Below are 22,118 nucleotides of genomic sequence, written 5' to 3'. Positions count from 1 at the left end.
CTGGGGCTGGAGGAGGAAGTAGTGGAGCCCAGGGCCCCGGCAGGCAGGAGCAGGCACTGATGCTAGAGGGTAAGGACCCCGCCCTCTGCCACCCTGGCTGTGTCCACCGGCCTGTCGCTTCCCCGGAGCCCCTTCTCACATTTTATCTACTGGCACCACCCTCCCCACACAGCAGGTACCGCCAGTCTGCCTGGGGTCAAGGGCGAGGGCTGCGCTAGTCGTCCGGGAAGTGGGGGACCCCCGGCCACCACAAGCCACCTGGGAAGGTGCCGGCAGTAGTGTGGGGAGTGGGGTGACTCGAGGAAGAGTGGAAACGGACCAACTAAGGAAGGAGGCTGGGGCAGATGGCGAGGGTGAGCTGGGAGCCACAGCCTCACACAGACCCGAGGCCGAGCAGCTCGTCGGGTCACTGGTGGTCATCCAGCTGCTGCAGGAGTGTCCGCCGCCGCCTTTCCAGCTCGCCCTCGCTCAGCTCACTTTCCGACGTGTCCCACCCCGTCTGGTGGAGCAAAGGCACAGCTCACCCAGAGCCTCCCCAGGGGCCGTCGAGGCCTGGTCAGAGGGCTGACTGGGCCGGGGCCCGGTGCCTGCCTCTCACCTTCTCCTTCTTGATTCCAAAGCCTGGAGAGCGGTTAGGGAGCTCTGCCCGCCGGAGCTCCCTATCCTTGTCCTGCTCTGCTTCTTTTTCATCGCTCTCCTTGCCAGCTTTCTCCTCGGGGTCTGTCTCGCTCTCGGGACTGTTCTGTAAGAGCCCAGAGCCCGCCTCCTCAGTTCCTGTGAAGGACAGCCCGGGAGGCGGGTGGAAGAGATCTCAAAATAGCAGGGCCTCGGACAGAAGTTCCTTCTCTACACACCGACTTGTGTCTTCTCTTCTTCATTTTCTTTTTTGGTTTCTTGGCTTTCCGAAGGCCATGATCTGGGGGCAGAAAAACGCCAAGTCCTGTGGGAGAAGGGAGGACTCACCCTTTCCTCTCCACAGCATGTGCTCGCTCCTCACAGACAAAACTATTGAGGAGGTTCAGTTTTTCTTCCTCTCCCAGTTCCGGCCACGGCGGGGATGGGACGGTCCCCCTGCTCGGACAGGCGCGGCCTCCCAATGCACGCTGCCCTCCAGGGCGCTGCGGCTCCTCGAGGGCTTCCCCTCACTCTGGGCCCACCCTTTTCAGCAACTGCTTACCGGATCCGAGGAGAAGGTGGGAGGATGGGGAGCTCCGTCCTCCAAGGGCAGCACCCCCACTTTCAACTGAGTCAAGTGAGGAAGAGGGTTCAGAGCCCGACTCTGAGGGGTTCTGCCTTCTCCGCTTGGGGGGCCGGAGAGATGGCGGGGGCAGGTCCTCCTCTTCTGACTCCGAACCCTAGGCAGATCGGCGAACACACGTCAGCAGAGGTTCTCCGCCCTAGCAAAGTCCTCCGACCTGGGAACTGGGATGCAGAGGGGGGTCCAGGAGCAAAGTAATCCTCAAATCTCCAGGGAAGGTGAATTATGGGAAAAACAAGCAAAGTGGTTCTTCCCCAAGACCATCCAGCCTCACCCACATGCCGTCCACCCTCCAACTCACTGAGGGCGAGTGGGAACGCTTGCGGTGGTGCTTCTTGCCCTTTCTGCCATGTTTTCGGCCTTTGGTGTGGAGGTGCTGGCATTCGGTCTGGCAGAGGCAGGGGGAGGGATGGCGAAGGGTTATTAGGGTTAGCCCTAGCAAGGAACCTGCACCCTAAAACCTGGTTTTGCCTCCTCTCCGGTCAGGGCCTTAGGCCTCTCCCAGGGCACCCAGAGGCCTCGCCTTCCCTAGTTGTTCAGAGAAAGGAGAACCCCAGAGGTGAGGTCTCTGCTGAGCTGCCCTAAGGCGTTCGCCAGCCTGGGACAGACCGGAGGAGCAAAAGCACCGCCTCACCTCCAGTACCTGCAGGAACTCCCGGAAGAGCCGGATCCGCTCTGACTCCAGGGTGATCTGCTCAAAGGCTGAGTCGCACACAAAACGTTCGCGGACCTTGAACAAGGAGAGCACCACTGGTCAGAGCAGCCCCGCAGGGCAAGGAGGCCCCGACAGTGCAGCGCAAGGCTGAGGAAGCGCGTCAGCGGCCTGCAGGGGGCTACAACTGGGGCTGGCTGGGTGGTAGAGAAGCACCAGCCTCCTCAGGGTAGGGGTGGTGCTGGGTGTGTGGCTGCAGTCCTGACCTCTTCCCAGGCAGCGCCCAGCTCCAGAGTGGGCACGGCCTGCCTCAGCATGCTTCGGAAGGCGGCTTCCCTGCGCCTCATTCTTCGCGCCTCCTCCTTCTCCCGCTCTCTCTCCCGGGCCTCCGCTTTCTCCAGCAGCTGAAGGCAGAAGACAGAGCAGGTCACCCAGAAGGGTGGGTGCTTGGGTCCCATTCAGGCATACCTGAGGAAGTGGGAAGTTGGGGTTCGGGCCCCTATTGTCACCCCCCTGAACAGCAGGCAGAGTCACAATGGGACAACACAAGGATGAGCTCGAGCACAGCTCCAGCTCCAGCCCCAGCCCTGCCCAGCCCAGCCCCTCACACTATTGAAGGTCAGCTTGATGTTGCCTGCGTCCAGCGCAGCCGCCCTCTTGTCAAAGCTTATGACGTGGGCGAAGTCCTCAAAGGCTGTGTTCACCTCCACGCAGAAGCCCCGGTCCTGTGGGCACAGCAGCACACTTAGCTGAGGTACCAGGCTGGCCTCGGGAGCAGGCAGAGGGGTCAGGCTACAGGATACCCAAGACGACCCCTGCCCCCAGAAGCGATCCACAGGACCAAGACGCACTTCAGGAAAGATATTATCCCAAACTTCACAGGGGACAAGCCCCCATGCCTACCTACCCTTGATTTGGCTGTCACAGGGAGCTGGGGGCACTGGCTCCCTCAGGGAGGGAGAGCAGGGGTGTGTCTCCCTGCCCGCTGACTGACGTCGGGGTTCCTCACAATTAGCTCTTTGTTCCTTTGGCTGAAATCTTGGGTCCTGGCAGGGCCCTCCTGCTGCTCAGTAACTTCCACACATTCTCCAGCAGCATCCGCTGGTCCCTGCCCTTTGCGTCTCTTTATTGAGCGCTTACTATATACTTGGTACGGCGCTAAGTGTGTCACACATCACTTAATCCATAAATTTAAGCAGAGGTCCTAGCCCCCTAAACCAAGGTTTAGAGAAAGCAAAGCAGTTCCCCACTCGCCCAGCAGTCCATGCCAGGCAAGGTCTCCACCCCAGGACTTCAGAAACACCAAGCGCGTCCACTTACTCCACGACGAGAAAGGCCATCAGGTGTGCCACGTCCCAACAAAATCACCTCACATTTTGGAAGCGTATGCGCCAGGCTCCGTGCCCCTCATATAAGCTCCACAAATACCCCAAATGAAGCAAAGGCTTCATCTCATTTGGCCCAAGACAACACCAAGTATGTGGAGTGACTGGAGTTTGAAGTCTGGCTCTTAAGTCAGTGAGGGCACACGCCCCACATCCAGCTTCCCACCGCTGGCAGAGGCACGCGCTCTGCTTGCTTCTTCCACGAGGCTTCCTCAGGCCACGCACTCAAGCCCGTTCTCTCAGGGAACTGAAAGCTTCAATCTCACCTCTTCACGGGCTCCTGCCATCAAGCACACACCTCCCCTAACCTGGAGCACCCTCTACCCTGCTCTCACCTTCCTCAAGTCAAGTCTCTGCTTCTTTTCCTTTTGTTTCAAAAATCTCTTTAAATGCAACACAACGAGGAAAGGAATACCCATTTACTGAGCCTACCATAAGACACTTCACAAAATACATAGTTCTTACAACCTTGCACATAAATTATCCCCATTTTACAGATGAGGAAATGAGGCTGAGACATCCTAGAGCTTGCAGGGGTCTCAATCAGCAGCCAGGAGCTGCCGGGTTCCCAGCCTGCATTGCACCCCTCCACCCTCTTCCAACACTGCTCTCTGAGGGTGTTCGTGTCCCAACAGCCAACTGCAAGGGCCCCTTCTCAGTCCTTGTGCACCTCACTGTTTACTGCTTCATTACTCCCCTCTCCAGGGTTCCCTCCTGTCTGACCTTTCACCACCTCTCAACACCAGCACGTGCTTATTCCTTGAAAATAGCATTTTCCCCTCACTATCCATCCACACTGTTCCTAGCAGTCACCCCCAATTCTCCTGATTTCTAGATGCCTATTAGAATGGATGCTTCATGGATACCTTAAATTCAGCATTTTCGGGCCTCCCTGGTGGCGCAAGGGGTTAAGCACCGTACTATGAAGCAATCCACAGTACGAGTTCGATCCCCAGCTGGCCAGGGAGCAACCCACATGGTGCAGCAGACCTCTCCTGTCTTGCCCACTGCTCCCCTCAGCAGTGTTTTCAGTCAGTCTGCCTGTTCTGCTCCCCACTCTGTCTCTGGTGAATCCTCTCAACCCCCGCATCTCTGGCCTGTACCCCAGCTCTTGTATGCACAAATAAATCTTTAAAAATAAATAAATGAATTCAGTATTTTCCACAGGCCCCACCCCCACCGATCTCCCAGGCCCGGATCTTCTGTCTTCCAGCTGTTTGACGTCCAGGGCTCTTGGCATTCTCCTACGGGATGAGAGGTGCCATCACAGTGTGCCTGGCAGATGGACAGCCACAGTGTCCTCTGGGCTCATCCGCCTTCCTTAGACAGGAGCCCAAAAGGGGGTACAGGAAGGGGAACTCTCTAAAGAAGCTTTTCCTTAGGAGGTAGCAAGGCAGGACTCCGTGAGGACAGGACTCTTGCACACTGTCAGCAGGACCAGTCACCCTGCACTAGAAGTTAAGAAGCACCCAGCTGGCCTATCTATTTTATATAGTAAGCATACTTAAGACATGGAATCTGCTTTATTCTTCCAGGCCCCTGGTTGCTTTTGAGAATAATTTCCCAAGTGGAATTTTATTTTCTCCAGCCCTATTCTTCCTGCTCCATTCTTACCAATCATCCACCCCTGCCCATGTCCACTCCTTCCTTTCCCTCCACGCCACACACACGAGAGCTGCAATTCTATTTTTAAAGACTATTCCACTGGCTTTGAACTTTTTTACTAGCAGAAACTATTTTTTTTAAATAAAAATTTTATGTAGAACCTCAATGTATAAAAGAAAAGCCAGCTGCTATCCTTGAAAACAGAGGAAGGGAAATAAAACCCCCCTCCCAACTCAACCCCCCTGCTTGTCCCAGGGTGTCTTAGAAAACCACGGAACACTACGGCCCTCTCATCGGTCCTCCCTGCATCCCCACCTGAGCTCACTTCACACCTGGATGCTGCAGTCGCCTCCGGACTGGTCTCCCCACTCACTCCCCAACCTTCTTGCCCAGCCTTGAGAGCCAAGTGCCGCTCAGATGTTTCACCAATAGGCCAGCAGCAGGGGAAAGGTCTGGGGTGGATCAGAAGATGATTCACACTCCAATTTGAATTACTTGCCACTGTCACTTTCAGCACCCTGAGGCTCCTCTCTCCCCCTACCCCTAAGGACACAGGTAGTCAGCGCCACACGCCAGGGCTTCTCTAAGTCACCATCTGGACATATACTTCTCCGGCTCCCTATCACTTACAAGATAAACATTTCTCATGTTAGCATTCAAGGCGTGTTACACATAGGGTGCCACTTCCAGACTGGGGTCTGTGGTTCCAGAAAAACAGGAAGCCACAGATATGCTACATCTTACCTAATGGTGATGTTAAAATACTCTTTATATTCTATGGAAAAGCAACATGGCATTAAAGTACAATACCTGCATGGTTCACAAGGCAAAACACAGGACTTCAAAGAAATGCTACAGATGCAGTGGACACTTCTAGCTTTATCATCAGACCCTCCTCATTCCAGGTACCAAGTTATTCCCCTCGGCAATCAGGTGTAGTTTGGTGGAAAAAGCCCCACTTTTTAGATGAGGAAATTAAGGATCAGAAAAGTTAACCTGCCCGAGGTCACACAACTGGTAAGTGGCGAAGCTGAACTTGCACACCACGTAAGCAGTCTGCCTCCACCCCGGGCCCTCACTATCACACCCCGCGGCTCCCGCGCGGGCATTAAGAATGTCCCTCACTCTCCCAGGGCAGTTCAAGTTTATTTCCTGAACACAGGCTCTCCTAGTCCACCACTCGCTTTTCCACCTTGACAGGCACCTATGTTGAAAGTATGTCTCCAGTATAAGAAAATAAAAACACGCACATGCCAGAAAATGGCAGTTCCATTTGCTGCTGTCGTGTTCGGGGCCCTTTCTAAAAGGCAGCAGCATCTCGACCCGAGTCCCCCGAATGCCTGACAAACCCAGCCCGGGGCGGCTAGGGAACTCCAAATTGCAAGTGAAGCCAAAGAACCAGATTTTTAAGGGCAACCCCGATTTTTAAATTTTTTTTTTTTTTAAACGTTAGCAGTGAGTGTCAGTGTTTCTGAGACACTCTTCGGGCGAGCAAGAGCACGTCCACGGCGGCCAACTGATTAGCGCCACTTCCTACGCCCCCAGCCACCGGGTCCCTCCACCCCCTTGCCTTTGCTCTTCATCCTCCCTCACCTCCTTGTCCTTCAAGAGGCGGCCTAATGTGAGTTCTTCTGATCCTCTTCTCTGGAATAGCACTGTCCCTATCCTCAACAGTTGTCACATCCACCTTCCTACTAAGCCAGAAGCTCCATGGGCAGATACTACCTTACTCATGTTGGCATGCCCCCCAGATACCTGCCGAACTGAGCTGCATGCACCTGCAGAACAGGACTTATCAGGGACCCCTGGCATAAGCACACCCTGCACTCAGTTTGCATCCATCTACAAGCCCAGGCCTCCCTCACCTTAAGGATGTCCTTAATGATCTTCTTCTCATCATGGAACCGTGCCTTCAACTCCTCCACATAGAACTTGAACAAGTCCAGAGGGGTGGAGCCTGTGGGGGAGGGAGGGAGGGGGGCCTGGCGGGCGGCAGCTTCCCAAGGCCAGGGGGTAGGGTTGAGGACAGGACCAGGAAGAGGGGTGCAGAGAGGCTGGCAGGGCAGGAAGCCAGGCCAGAGAAGGGGGAGCCTGGCTGCCTTACCCGGCTGGCCCAGCATGTTGGCAAAGCGGACATCAGTGCTGACCGCTGGGTACAGCTCCATCCAGGTGGACATAGAATGCAGCTGCCCTGTCTCGTGCAGCTCGTCCAGGAAGGTCTGAGCAGGGAGAGGCCAGTTATAGGGAGAGTGAGGCAGGGAGGGAGGCAAACACTGGGGGGGGGGGGGGGGGGGAGAGGGAACACAGGAAGAGGAAGGGACAATCCAGATTGAGGAAATGCAGGGAAGGCAACGAAGGTGAAGAGACACAGACGGGGAGGCAGGGAGCAATGCGAAAGGGCAGCACGTAACCATGGAGGGACAGACCAAGACGTGAGAAGGAACAGGTCTGGGAGGCAAAGAAACAGAAACTTGCCTGCAGCACCATCTTCCCAAGACTTGGTTTTACTTTCCCAGTGTGTTACAGCGAAGAAACCCCCACCACTACCACACTACTGCCATCGCCAAGCTGGGAGACAAGCTGGCTCTGCCTGGCTGGTTCCCCATAAACTCGGGAAAGAACCTTGGCTTAGCTGCCAATCCGTGCTGTGAGGGGGGCTCTACGCTGGCAATTTCCGGGTGGCGCATACATCTACGCCCCCTAGGGAAGCATGGCCCGAGTTGCGGGGACACGGCGGGAGCAGCGCTTCCGGCAGAGGGCCCGCCAGCAGACCCGGGACCGAGCACAGACCAAACAGTGAACCTGGCTGAGAGGAGGCGGGCGGAGGACTGCAGTCTGGGTAGAGCTGAGTTCGGATCTGGAGGGCGGCAAAGATACCTGGAAGGCCTCCCGGTTCTTGCGTTGCTGGCGCCGCTCCCGAAGCCGAGCGCGCTCCCTCTCCTCCTCCTCCTCCCTCTCCAATGCTCGGATGTGCTCCTCAAAGCATATCAGTGCATCTTCCTTGTCCATGTCTGATGGCAGGAAGGAGGCTCAACAGGCACCGCTCCAGGGAGACACCCCCTCAGACCCCATGCCCCGCAGTGTTTCCAGGCCGCCGCCCCTGTAGTGCCAGGTGGTGGTGAAGGGCACTCTGGGGGAAGTTCCTGGAGCAAGTATTCAGCTCTTGTGAATCTGGTTATTGAAGTCTCAACATAGGAAACAGTTCCACAGAATCTTAGGTTTCACATTTTACTGATCTAGGAATCTAGCGGGCTTGGAGGCAACTTCAGAAGGCAAGATGCTGACACAGCCAGTGATTACAGGCCTACGGCAGCTTATCATAGCACCGACCAGGTTAAGGCCAGGGTGCCATGGCGACTTACGAACACATTCACATGAACCACAAAAATCCCCATCATCTCCAGAACCTTTGGCGCCTGTCTCTCCAAGGACACACAATGTGAAGATCAATAGTGGGCAGGGGGTGGGGAGGGGGAGGGCGCTTGTCCTGAAGCATTACAGGATCTCCAGGAGAGGTACAGGGGCTGAGCGAGCACTGGGGACTCCCGGGCATCCAAGAAGGCAGGATGTGCACGGGAGCTGTGTGAGGCAGGCTCTGGGGCCCAGGCCAATGAGAAAAGGGAAGGGGAGACGAGACTGGAGACCCAGGCTTACTCTGCAGCTGATGGTCCTGAGCAAAGCTGGGGTTATCCATAAGATATTGCTGAGCCTGGGACCATGTAGTTTGGAAGTTGACGCTACTCATCCCATCCAGGATACTCTTCAGAGCCTGAATGTTACGGCGCCGGAGCTGCTTGGCCTGTTCCTAGGGAGCCACAGGGTCAGGGTGAGGGAGGGCAGGCCACAGATACTCAAGTGGACCTGGCAGGGGAGGACTCGAGGAAAAGGCAGGCACCGAGGGCACCTTAGGAGAGCCAGACTCAAGGCTTTCGTGTGCTAGGAACAAGGAAGGAATACAGGTTCCAGACCAACCCCCTCAGAAGTTCCTTCCTGACCTCCCACCCCCAGGGCAGCAGGCCCAGAGCAGAAATGGGGGATGTGCCACACCAGCTCCAATAAGGAGCTGGGCCCCTGGGGAAATGGAGACGAGAATGGCCAGGGTCCATAAGGAAGTAAGAGATGGAGAGACTAGGCTCGTTACCTTCTCCTTCTTGGCCAGGAAGAAGAGGACATCATCATAAACCTCTTTCCGATCCCTCTCGGGGACCACCGCCCAGACCTCCATCTCCCCAAAGGTCTGCTCTGCCCGCCTGTGGAGCATACGGGCGGTGGGTAGGAGGCAGAAAACAGAGACCCTGGGCCTGCTAGTTTCAGGGTCCCCATGTCCCACCCCAGCCTGGCCCCCTGACCGGTAGCGGGTGGTGGAAGTCATGCGTTCATGCTGCTCCAGGAAATGCTGCAAGGTCTGCTTGGCCTCCTTAGCCCTAAGCCGGGCCTCTTCCTTCTCTTCCTTCTCCCGCTGCGCCTTGTAGGCATTGAATGCCTGCTTTTTCTCACTCAGTTTGGGCAAGGCACTGAGGTGGAGAAGGTAGGGATACAGGAGTCAGCTGAAGAATCCAGTACCTCCCGCAGAACAGGATCCTGGCACTGGGCTGGGTCTCTAAGCACTGAGCGAGGGGGTCCATGCATGGGCACAGCAGGCGGCAGGGGCTCCAAGGGCACAAAGGAGGCAAGACAGGTCCCGAGGATGTGGGGGACTGAGGGGCAGTGAGGGGAAGAGATGCGGCTCCAAGACACTGCTAATCCTGGGCGCTTCTGCTTTGGAGTTCTCAAGTCGCAGCCACGCCTCTGCCCCAACCAGCCCCCTCTTTGCCCAATTAATTCAATTCAAATCAATTCAAGTCAATAAGCATTTATTGAGTGTCTCACGTCAGATACCTCTCCCCTCCTCCTGGAGGCCCTCCGGTTTCTCTTCCCCTTGCACCCTCGCCCATCTATCACTCCCCTGACTCTGGGCCCCCTTGGGACCTGCACATGGAGTTTGGGGAGTCCCTGGCCCAGATGCTCTCACGAACAGGGGCTAAAGGGCCTGGCTCCCTCTGCCCAGGCCTACCTGTAACGGGGGTCGGTGACCACCATCTTCATGGCCTGCTCCCACGAGGCATTGGAGGGGACAGCCTAGAACGGAGCAGGTGGGAGTCACGGGCCCGCCCACCTCCAGCCCCCTCCAGGCCTACCCAGGAGCCCCACCCCAGCACCTTGTCCCTCAGCAGTTCCTTGAAGGCCTGCTTTGCCTTCTCCCGGCTGCTCCAACTGAGGCCAGACCTCTCTGGTTCTGGCTTTGATTCTTCTTCCTCCTGCGGGGGTGGCTGATGCTGTCCAGCAGAACTGGGGGGCAGAGGGGACTCAGCCACGGCATCCCCCAGTCCCTGAGGTTTCAGTGCCCACGTGACCAGCAGCACACCACTCCCTCCTGGCTCCCCAGGCGGCCCCTCTCTGCCCTTCGGAGGTCGTGCCCAGACCTTCACCCCCTTTGCGGGCTGGAACCGGAGAGCAGCAACCACAAAGCCACGGCAGGTTCTGCAGAGACGGGGGCAGTCCTCACCTGCTGGGGCCCTCCTCTGGCCGCTGTGGGAAGCCCTGCTCCAGGGGCTGGGCGGCCTCTGACACATCGCCATCTTCACTCCCACCTGGCTCAGGCTCGAGGAGGTCCGCGGGCACTGGCGTGGGGCCAGGAGGCGCAGGAGGTGGCTCAGGCTGCGGCTGAGGAGGCTGCGGCTGTAAGGCCTGTGGCTGCGGCTGCTGTTTCCTGCGGGTGCGCCAGAAGGACAGTGTCCCGGGAGTAGAACAGGGACAGAGGCGGTTGGGTTGGCGGGTCTATCCTGGGAAAGACTGAAGCCAGAGTAGGCTACTCCATAGGGAGACTGCCACACCTCTCCCCTGGAGTAGGGACCACTGGGGCAAGTTCCCGCCTACCCCTCAGGTGGCCCCAAGGAGACAGGGAAGCAAGCCACTCACCCTGCAGCCTCCTGATTGACCAGAGCTGCAATGGGAGAAGACGATATGGTCACAGGGTACAAGGGCACCCCCAGAGCCCCTTCCCAGGTCCATCCCCACCTCACCCTCCAGGTCATCCAGGTCCTTGGGCCGGGTCCAGCGCGACTCCTTACTCTGGTTATTATAGTAGTAAGGTTTGCCTGTATCTGACTTGTATTCTTTCCAGGGACACTGGGACAGCAGCAGCTGTAAGAGGATGGGTCAGATGACGTTAGTGGGCTGGACATGCCCTCAAGTCCCCGGTGGAAGAACTAAGGGGGCTGGGTGAAGGGAACACGAGAGTTTTTGGCTACCATCTGGCCTGGCTCAACCTGGGAAGTGGACTTCCGGAGAGCCTAGGGAGGTCGGGAGATCAAAGGAGCCGCAAGTGTATGGTTAGACTCGGGGACGGCCAGTACTTGAAAGGGTCAGGGCAGCTGAAAGAAGGGCCAAAAAGTTCCACTCAGGACCTCTGCCTTAGACTTGAGCACGCTGGGCTTCTCCCAAACAGACTGCTTGTCGTCGGCATTGTAGTAGTAGACGCGCCCGTCGGGGGCCACGTGCTCACTCCACAGGGCTCTCTGGGGAAGGGGGAGGGCACAGCATTGCGGTCAAGGCCCCTTTCCCCAAGTCTGTCTTCCTCTCTCCAAAGACTGAACCACTAGCTCCCAACTTTCAGCCTTTCTACCCAGAGACCCCCGAGTCAGAACTCACCGGAGGGCCTGTCCCAGTCACAGCAGCTAGAAAAGAAGCCAAAGGAAATATCCTAAGCCCTTGTCCCAAACCCCATCTCATCCCCGCCTATTCCTCCCGTATTCCATCCCCAATAAATCGCCCCTATGCCCATCAACATCCCAGGCTCCCTGGCATCCCAACAGGCATGATCCAGGGAAGGCTCTAGTCCATGGTCCCCTTGCCCCTGAACCCCCCAACCTCCGAGCCTGGGGGGAGCAGGCCCCCAGAAGACTCACAGCTGGCGGTGTCCACACCCGGAGCCGTCTGCCGAAGAAAGAGGAGGGGGAAGGGTTGGGGCCAAGCCCGGTGGCCCCCAGGACCCAGGCCATGGGGAATGGAGAAGCAGGCCGGGCCAGGATCCAGGAGTCCTGCTCCCAGGGTTCTCTGCTCCCTAACAGGCTTCCCCCACCCGACAGGGCTGTGGCGCTAAGATCCCAGGGGGAATCACACAGCAGCTCCTTTCTCCTTCCTCAGTGAGAGCATTTTAAGTCAACCTCTAACGCCCTTCTCTTCCACAGTGGATGCCAAATTCTGCATCCTACCCAGACTTGACTACTGAAAAATGGCACAAAAGGTACAGCGAGATCACCAAGTGCTTCCTCCAGAGAAAAAGACGACGTGAAGAGATTATATCCTCGTATCCACGGTGCTAGTTTTGCAAGGGTAAGGGGTGTCTGGTGTGAGTGCTCCTTAGGGAGCTGGGTGCTGAGGGGCTACAAGAGAATGCATACGCCTTTGGGGGTGAAGGAGACAGTAGAAGAGCTGAGAGTATATGGCTGGAAAGGCGGTCTCAAGTGGTGGGAGTGCTGCCAGGGACCAGGATGGAGCCAATGAGAAGAGGGAAAGATGGCGGCCCCATCCCTGTACGCCAATTCAGACCCACAGGACTGCAGGGCAGGGCCTGCTGCCTGCCGGTCCCTAGGGCTTACCGCTGCGGTGACAGGCACCGCTGGCATCAGCATTCCTGGCATCATTGGAGGTACCATTCCTGGTATCTAGGGATACAAAGAAGACAGAAACCAGCTACCAAGGTGAGATCAGTCAACTCCCAGGTTCTGGACTCGCAGCGTAGCCTGAGTGCTTTCTCATCAATCAGCAGACAAATCCACATGGATCCAAAGCTCCCTTCCCTCCCAGTTTCTTAAGTCAGGTACCCACTCTCGTCTCCACTCCCAGCTAAAATGGCGGTTTTTTGAGGCCCTGGTGAAGGGGTGAGGATTACCTGTGTGAGAGGAGGTGGTGCTCCCATTGGTGGAAGCATGGGGGGCATGATGCCAGGTGGCATGGGGGGGATGGCTGGTGGTCTCTGACTCATGGGGGGTAGCCCCATTGGAGGAAAGGGTGGGGGGATTCCTGGAGGGGGCATCTGAAAATGAGGAAAAGAAGAGATACTGAGCAGTAAAGACACTGCCTTGGACCTGTCAGGAAACCCATCTGTCTCCCACCCCACCTCTACCCCGGCTCTGAGGCAATTCCTGAGCTGTAGTTTGAGGAATATAAAGCATGAAACTGCCTCCCTCCTCACTACTGAGAAAGACCGATAACTGGGGGTTCCTGGGGGTCTAACAGGCAAGCATACAGCTCCTGAGAGGTAGGGAATGGAGAGGGAAAAGGAAGTGTAATTGCCACCAGACTGCGGCTGGAAGAAATCCACCTCTTCAGCAGCTCTCCCCAAAGAGGCCGCTCAGATGCAGGGCCAGAGGCAGGTGTCCAGGTGCCCAAACTGCCCCGTTCTGCATCCCATTTTTCTCCAATTCGAAGATCACCAACTGTTGTTCCAGCCTAACTTGTGTGGCGTATTTAAGGAACACAGACGAGGAGCAGTGAAGGAAAAAGACAGCCATCCGGCCCTCGCTCTCAGGGTCTTTTCCTCGCCACTTCTCCTGCCCAACCCCAGTGTCCCACGGACAGAAAGACAAAGGGACGACTGTCAACTTTATGGACGGAGAGCTCAGCAGCAACTCCTCCCACCCAATACCCAAGCAAAACCATCCCTTTTCCAAACCATCACCTTTCAAAGGTAACAGAAGGGGAGTTACACAAAAACCATGCTGGCGATGCAGCAGAGCTAGGGACTGGGGAGTTGGGGGTGCAGGCTGGAAAAGCCAAGCCCAGGGAAAGACATAAAACTTACGAAGGGTGGTGGCATCATGGGGGGCCCCGGTGGGAAGGGGGCAGGCGCTGCAGGGGGCCGGGGACCAGAATCGGGAACCGACTGTTGAGGGAGAGAAAAGTCATAGGACCCAGGACGGGCAAAGAGATGGGCTTTCGCAGAAGGGAAGCAGAGGGGTGAGGATGGAAAAGGAGCACAAAGTTCAGAAGAAGGGTCTCCAAGGCCAATTTCCTGCCCACCTCCAGCTCTGAGACCCAGCAGGTCTGCTTCCGGCAGCCCAGAGCCAGCTGGGTAAGCCCCGTCAATGCCAACTTGAGTTTTGAAGTTTCCACTTTGCCAAAGCCACCAAAAAGATGTAGGAGACCCTATCACAGGTTCTCCTCAAGGCTTTCCTTTCATTTTCCTGCCTGTGGGCAAAGCTGGGCCTTCCTTACAGCAGTTCACAAGCCTCTCATTCCCAAAGCACTCAGGAAATGGCTTCTCTTTTCCTTTTTTGAATTCAGCCATCAGAAAGATTCAACCCCAAAGCCGTCTAGCCACAGTCAGCAATGCCCCATAAGTACTAGCCCTCCAATCCTCTCTCCACCGCCAGCTCCTCCACTAACAGGCCCCATCTTAAGTCACTCGCTTTCTTTGACATCTTCCACTCCCCAGCACTTCCTCCGTCACTTCGGCTCTACTCCCCACCGCCCCCCCCAGACTCCCCCCACCCCACCCCTGCCACTATAGGTCCTGAACTCATCTTCCCAGAGGTGATGCATAAACAAGTTAGGGTTCTCTGTGCCACAACCTCATCTTTTAATTCTCAGCTTAAATATCATTTGCTAAAAAAGTATTTCTATTTAAAGCAGATCCTTCCAATTTCATGAGGGGCAGGGATCACATCTTACTTGTTGAAAGCTGGATTCCTGAGACCTGCCACAGTGTCTGGCACATAGTGGGTACTCAATAAATATTGAACAAATAAACAAATGAAGGAACTAATCTTCTTTATATGGAACCTTCCAATTCTAAAAATTCATTCCAATAGACTAGGCCTATGGCCAAAATGATGTATGTATAAGATTTCCAGTTCAGCATTATTTGTGAAAACAGAAGAGTGGCATCAGCCTAGATATCCATCAGTAAGGCTATATGATTATACACAAACATAAAATGGAATGCAGCCACAGAAAGAATGGAGAAGCTCACCGTCTTAATATGGAACAACCGCTTAAGATTTAACAAGTGAAGGGAAATAATCAAAGGGCAGCAAATTATACCACTTGCATAAAAATTGGGAGACAAAGATGACACACAAGAAATCAGTAGAAAGGAGACAGCGGTGGAAGCCAGACCTCACACGGTATACCTTCTGGTAACTTTCGAATGTGCACACGCATATTACACATTCACAACCCGTAAGTGAATCAAGGTTGCAGATGCACGGTAAAGGCTCTGTCCTTCCTCCGCTTTGCTTGAAGGGGACGGGCGTGCAGAAAGGACGGAAGGTGGTAGCTGCTTAGAGGTGCCGCCTCCCTGCTGCCCAAATTCCCTGTCCCAGTCAGCCCTATATGAAGGTGCAGCACCTAGAAAAGCTTTAATCTCTGCCTTTCACAAGCTCTGTCCTCTCTCTCCTCCAGCCCATTTTGTCCTAAGGACAGAAGGGGAAAAGCCAAACTATGCCAACTTGAATCACCTATTTCCTGCATCAGACCTGTTCCTGCCCCTAAAACTTTCCTCGGCTTGGAAAGTTAGACACTGAGGAAAAGAGGAGAGAAAAACCAATTCTCTGCGCCACACTCTCTTCCCTGACGCAGCCTTGGGACCCTCTGCCAAATGCTAGGAAACTGTCTTTGGGTCACTCCTCCCTCTTCCTTGGCAGTATATCAGAGCTGCTCCTTTTAGATAAAGATTTAAGTCCATCCATTTTTCTCCATTTTCTCCTTCACCACAACTCCTCCTCTTTCCACCTGCCCAACTGCAGGGGTCTCCCAACTGGTTTCCCCACCTCTACTCCAATCTGAAGCCACGACAAGCTCATCATACCGCACCTCAGACCAGAGCTCCCACTGTTCTCAGGGTTCAGACCAAAGCCCCCGCCTAAAGCCTGGGAGGCTGTGCGTGTCAGGTCTGCTCCCTCAACAGCTCTGCCAGTCTGTCATGCTGACGTGGGGCAGCGCTGCAGTCACACCTGCCTCTCTCTGTTCTCCACCTCAGATATCCACTTGTGCTTGGGGCAATCTTGCTGCCAACCGCACACCTAACTGACACAGCATTCCTATCTGTCAGGCATCATTCCCTCAAAATACCTTCCTCCCAATTCAGAGGACTAGCTAGAGTTCACACACTGGGTACCTTTTCCTTCAGCAATTACCCACTGGAATTTTACAGTTATTTGTACAATTCTGATTGTACTGTTATTTTATGTGGCGTTCATTTGAAAAAATGCTGCAAATTTAACACTCCATCGATTTTAAGACGTCTCGACTTGAGCAGTGTAAAATGTGAGTCTTAGAATCAATTATCTGCTGCCTGCCTGAAAACTCTAAGGGGCAGGGACTTTGCTTTTGTTCATGCCATCCGACCCACACAGCATTTTCCTCACCACCTCAGACTGGCACACAGTAGGTGCTAATGACTAAATGGTCTTGGCAGGCTCCACAAACCAGTCATTGCTTGGTAAGGCCCCGTTTATGCAAGGAAAGCAGCCGGAGCTGGAGGCAACTCTGGCAAGCACAGAGGGTAGACCTCTTTTTTCAGATGAAAAAAATCTAAGGGGGAATGATCAGTCTAAGGTCCCACCACTGGTTAGGGAAAGTCAAAGAGGATCCAATCTGCCTTTCAGACATTAAAAGCACAATCCCTGCCACAGGAAAGCCTGTTTGTTTGTTTGTTTGTTTTCACTCTCACGTACCCTGTAACTCATGTAGTTAAATCAGCAAGAACCCGACATTTTGTTTGGGAACCAGTGGTGGCTCCCTATTGTCCATCCCACACAATCTCTCATCTAACATTTGAAGTGTTCCAACAAGACTCCTCCCACACTCTGAGCTCACCCTGACTCAATGGCTGCCCTCCTCCACTTTGCACAGGAATAGTTAATTACTCCAGTTTTCTTTTATTCCATTGTCTCTTCCTTTGCCAAAGATTATCCAATATTCACCTCCTCAAGTTACCTTTATGACTATTCTCCATAGATAGACACACTCCAACCTTCTTGTGTCCCCTCAGGAGAAATGCAGCACTCTGCACAGTGACAAGCTCCTCTGTGGATGCTGGCTGAGTGCTTCGTTGCTGGGACTGCCTGTCTCCCCACTTGGGTGGAGATTTTCCTACATTCAGGGGTTATGTTTCTCCTTTGAAATTTTCTCTAAGTGTCAAGTCAGAGACTGTGATAAAATGCAGACTCATCCCTACCCTGATCTGATTTTTACGTAGCGGAATATCCTAAAACAGATGTGTGCGTGCACACCCAGGTTCATCTGTACAAATTCTGTTGAGTACAGGCTGCTGTGATGACAGAGAAGCGGTTTGGCGGAGGTCTGTGTGGCTGGGAAAAGGGAACTAGAATCATATACTGGCGCGGGAAAACCAACATTATAAAAAACTGTATATGACCATCTTCTATTTGGAATGGAGAACCCTGGCCAGGATCCAGAAACTGGCCTGTTTTGGAAAGTTCTCCACAAAAGACAAGGCAATGGAATGTACATAAATTACTATGGAACTTCCAAAGTCCTCCACTCCCCGAGCCTCCCCCGTGTGAGATATGGACACTCCCTTTCCTCAAACACCTCTGTCCCTACCTCACTTGCAGCACAACCCCCACAACTAGGATCTTATTACATTTCTGAGTCAGAATCTAAAGAAATGGTATGTCAGAGAGGAACAGAGGAAAAGGACTTTAAGAGAAGTAGATTCTTGGTTTGGCCTGGAACAAGGCACACCTGTAAGTGAAAGACAATGAAGAGACAACTGACCACCTAATTACCATGTTGGTTCACCTGGCTCAATGGAAAGACCCTCAAGTTGCAACCAATTCTTCTCAACTTCCACACCTATGGGGCATCTCAGACTTAAAGATTCAGAAGAAAGAACAAAAGAAGAAAAGGACAAGCATGGAGAGACAGAAGAGAATGGAAAGAGGGAATCACATCTAATAGCTAATATTTATTGAGCGCTTATTATGAGCCAGACCATGCCAAACCATCATTTAATCCTCACAACCGTCTTAGAGGTTATTATCCCCATTTATAGACAACAAAACTGAGGTGCAGAGAGATTAAGTAACAAGGTTCCAAGAGATTAAATGGCAGAGGCAGGTTTGAAATTCAAGCAGGCTGACCCCAAAGCCTGTGCTTTCAATGGCAAAGATGACTGATGGTGCCACAGGTGTATCTTATACTCAAATTCCCATTTTCTTCTCACTCCAATCCTTACACAATCCTGAAATCCTCAAGACAGCCAGGTGATCCAAAGGGTGGCCTGATCTGACTCACTCCCTGAAGAGATTTGTGTTGGAAAATGAAGGCTGGGAGAAACAACTCTCAGAAAGAGGTAGCCATCATCAGAAAGAAAAGGAGGCTGAGATCAGCTGATTACCCTGCGGTTTATCTACCCACTGCCCTTCCTCACCTGCCTCAAACAGTGCCAGTCCTCCCTCCCTCCCTGGTGTCAAGACCACCCTCTTCCCAACACTCATACCAGCCTTACTATTTCTCCTGCTGCCCCCAAACACTGATTTTCTTACTAGAAAATCTCTGTTGCTTCTCTCTGGTCCTGCCATGACTTCATCATTCTCCCTCAGAAGAACAGAAAGTTACTGTGATCTTGGTCTTTCTTGGGATAGGTCTCAAGGACCTTCCCTACTTAGAGTCCTCCCATCCCTCCAACAGGATTCCACAGGCCCTGGCTGGCCTTGCAGGCTTTGTGCCTACCACCCCCCCATCTCTGGGGATATTCTGCAGCCCCAGCAGGGCCAGCTGAAGGCCTCCCTCCATCTTCATTCTTCTTTCATTTGCTTCTAGGCTTCCTAGAACCCATCTTCCTAAACTCTTCTCCTCAAAAACCACTCATTTTGGAGCTGGAAAAGATCTGGGATATCATTCTCTTGCATCCATTTGCCTTTCTTTCTTTTTCAATAGACAGGAAATCTGAGGCCCAAAGAAAGGTAGTGACTTGCCCAAGGTCACACGGAGTTGTTCCACTTTTAGTTGATGGCAGAGCCAGGGCTGGGATCTAGGGACCTCGGCTCTCCCATTTCTTGGGTTATCCAGCACTGGCTGGGGGCCCGGAACCCTCTTTCCTCAGGAGACAACGCCCCCTCCTCACCTCAGGAGACGATTCGGGGAAGGGCGGAGGGGCCCTCCAGGGGGTCTCAAGGAACGTCGCGGGCTTCCCAGGGAAGCAGCCCTGGGGCTGGGGGAGGGGCACATTGCAAGCCAAATAGCCCAGGAGGGGAAACTGTGGCTCCAAGTTCTCCCCTTGTCCCCCGGTTCCCACCTCTCCGACCCCGTCTCTCCTTTCCCGACCTTTCTCCGCAAACCCACCTTCCTTCCTCCCTTCCTCCTCCTCACGCAACCCCGAGCTATCCCCTCACACTCCCCAGCCCCCCACCCCGCCAGCCTCCATCATGGCCTCCCCCGCCCCTTCCATCCCAAATCCCCGCCCCCACTCCCACCCCTGGCTCCCTTCCCTAGCCCTTCATTCCCCTCGCCCACCCCGGGGTTCGGGGACCCCCCGGCGGCCTCCCCGACCCCTCGGCCCGAGCCCGGGCCGCCCGGGGCGCTGTGGGACCGCCCCAGGCCCCTCCACCCCCGCGCGGGGACGTTACCATGCCAGAGCCTCCGAGCAGATGAGCCGGCTCGGCCCACCCGCCAGTAAAAGCCGCGCTGATTGGCCCGGCCGCGGCCGGGAAGGCGGGGCCGGCGGGGGGTCCACCCCTGGGTAGCCGGGGCTCCGGTCGCTCCCGCCGCCGAGCGGGCCCGTCACCGGCCCGGAGCGCCCGGGCCCGGCCCCGCCCCCGGCGCGGACAGCAGGCCCCGCCCCGGCCGCCGGCTCCGGGCCCGCCCCCGGGGCGGGGCCTGCCCCCCGGGGGCTGCCGGCCGGGCCGGGCCGGGCGGCGGGCGCCTCCGTGCGCGGCTCCCGCGGCCGCCTCGCCGCCTCCCCGCGCTGCTCGCCGGCCGCCTCCGGGCCTCGCCCGGCGCTCCCGGCCTCCCCGCCCCGCGCGCGCGCTCCGAGCCGCGGGACCCCACGCGCCCCGGGCCGGCGCCAGGGGCTGGACTCAAGTGTTCGTTCTGAGCCCAGGGTCCCTCTGGACTCCACAGGGCCTTTAATTCCAGGCGTAGTTATTTTTAGCACTTTTTAAAAATTTATTCAACAAGTATTTATCGAGCACCTGGGCTTACAAAAGTTGGGGGAAAAGCAGACATCCTCGAAATCCCCGCCCTCGTGGGGCTCCCCCGTGCTTCTCACCTGACCTTGAATTTACTTTTGAGATCTGGCTCCCACCAAATCTTAAGGGGTAGAGGGCTCAATGTCTTATAGAAATTTATTTTTTTAATATTTATTTATGCATACAAAAACTGGGGTACAGGCCAGAGGTGCAGGGGGGTGAGAGGAGTCACCAGAGACAGAATGGGGAGCAGAACGGGCAGACTGACTGAAATACGCTGCTGAGGGGAGCAGTGGGCAAGACAGGAGAGGTCTGCTGCACCATGTGGGTTAACTCCCTGGCCGGGGATCGAACTTGAGATGCAGAGGCTGCGGTGGCTTAACCCCTTGCACCACCAGGGAGGCCCTTATAGAAATTTGGAACATGAAATAAATACTCTGTTGTGCATATGACTCAAAAGTACTTAATGGCTATGCCGATGGGCTCCTAGCTAGCAACTGATAACCGCCGGGGACTCCAGGTGCTGAACACCAGAAGGGCTGAACACCTGAAGGACGGAACACCTTCCCTCCGCAGCCCGGGTCAACATGCTTGCCTTTTCTTTCATTCATCGACACCTAACTGCGCCTACACTCTGTGGTTGGTACTCTGCTAGAACCCCAAGCGAAGTCCCTGCTTACAAGGAGCTGAGTCTAGCAAGGGAGCGTAGGAAAACAAACACCACAATATAGATATCCTAAAATAACAGGGAGACATGGAGGAAGGGGCTGCTGCAGAAACATCACTGTGTTTTCATCAGAATACCTGATGGCCTCAAATGAGGGCATAGTCCTGTGGTTCTCAGGCATAGCAGAGGTGGTTCAGACTTTTATCAGTCTTTTTTATATTAAGCTTTTCTTATTTTCATAAGGTATTTCTTAGAATACAGACACATTTTATTAACATTTGAACACTTTATTTTTTAAGATTTATTTCGTTTATTTATGCACACAAGAGCTGGGGTGTAGGCCAGAGGTGGGGAAGGTGGTGAGAGGACTCACCAGAGACAGAATGGGGAGCAGAACAGGCAGATCTACAGAAATGCTTGCCTGAGCGGAGCAGCAGGCAAGACAGGAGAGGTCTGCTGTGTCATGCAGGCTGCTGCAGTGGCTGCTTATAGGCTTCATAATGCTGAGACTTAACCCCCTGTGCCACCAGGGAGGCCCTCATAGACATTGAGCGCTGGGTTGCGAAGCTGCCTGCAGCCTCTGAGGCGCTGGTTCGATCCCCGGCTGCTCCCCGGCCACCCGAGGAGGGTCCCACATGGCGCGCAGACCTCTCCTGCTGCCCGCTGCTCCCCTCAGCAGTGTACTTCAGTCCTTCTGCCTGCTCTGCTCCCTGCTCTGGCTCTGGTGAATTCTCTCACTCTCCCGCACTTCTAACTGTACCCAGTGCTTGTATAAATAAATAAAAATAAATCTTTAAAAAAAAAAAAAGAAAAAGAAAAACAGAGCCCTGGGCCTCCCCGGTGGCGTAGCGGTTGAGCGCTGGGTTGCGAAGCTGCCCTAGCCTCTGCAGCACCGGTTCAATCCCTGGCTGCTCCCCGGCCAACCGGAGGAGTGTCCCACACTGCGTGCAGACCTCTCCTGCCGCCCGCTGCTCCCCTCAGCAGTGTACTTCGGTCCTTCTGGCCTGCTCTGCTCCCCGCTCTGGCTCTGGTGAATTCTCTCACCCTCCTGCGCTTCTGACTGTACCCAGTGCTTGTATAAATAAATAAATAAAAATCTTTGAAAAAAAAAAAAAAAGAAAAACAGAGTCCTTCTCTATCATCTTTCCCTCCCTGATGGTGAGCTCTTTTAAGCAATTTCATTTGGCATTTATCTTCATATCTGTGGCCCTCCTCCAGCTGTGTCCCTCCACAGGATCAAGAGTATGCCCATTCCAGAGGATTAGAGGGGTATGCCTGTTCAAGATGCACTTACCCCTTTTTCTTAAACTCAGTGCCCTGGAAGTCCTTGGCTACATTGCTTCCTAGATCT

At 54.8% G+C, this 22,118-nt stretch overlaps 1 protein-coding gene across 5 annotated transcripts; it reads right to left on the bottom strand.

Annotated features, from left to right (window-relative positions):
- Nucleotides 1-344: 344 nt before the first annotated feature.
- On the bottom strand, nt 345-13,778 carry PRPF40B (pre-mRNA processing factor 40 homolog B; the record flags this gene model as incomplete). Of its 5 annotated transcripts, none has more annotated exons than XM_084256335.1 (25): nt 345-499; nt 599-742; nt 855-916; nt 1,178-1,355; nt 1,548-1,646; nt 1,893-1,988; nt 2,177-2,314; nt 2,519-2,635; nt 6,766-6,857; nt 7,005-7,119; nt 7,778-7,911; nt 8,555-8,705; nt 9,042-9,150; nt 9,250-9,414; nt 9,954-10,018; nt 10,099-10,228; nt 10,446-10,649; nt 10,859-10,883; nt 10,963-11,083; nt 11,347-11,457; nt 11,591-11,616; nt 11,848-11,875; nt 12,541-12,606; nt 12,834-12,977; nt 13,746-13,778. In XM_084256335.1, 25 exons carry the CDS (start codon nt 13,761-13,763, stop codon nt 407-409), a joined length of 2,631 nt encoding a protein of 876 aa, XP_084112461.1. In that variant the 3' UTR covers nt 345-406. The 5 variants fall into 5 exon arrangements, with proteins under 5 accessions (XP_084112461.1, XP_084112459.1, XP_084112462.1 ...); XM_084256333.1 differs by having other exon boundaries at nt 1,560-1,646; XM_084256336.1 differs by having other exon boundaries at nt 1,560-1,646; nt 9,954-9,988.
- Nucleotides 13,779-22,118: the final 8,340 nt, after the last annotated feature.

Source organism: Talpa europaea (genome assembly GCF_964194135.1).
Source record: "Talpa europaea genome assembly, chromosome: 15".
Taxonomy (NCBI): Eukaryota; Metazoa; Chordata; class Mammalia; order Eulipotyphla; family Talpidae; genus Talpa; species Talpa europaea.
The sequence above is the reverse complement of the archived record's forward strand: the minus strand, read 5'-3'. Positions and strand labels throughout refer to the sequence as shown.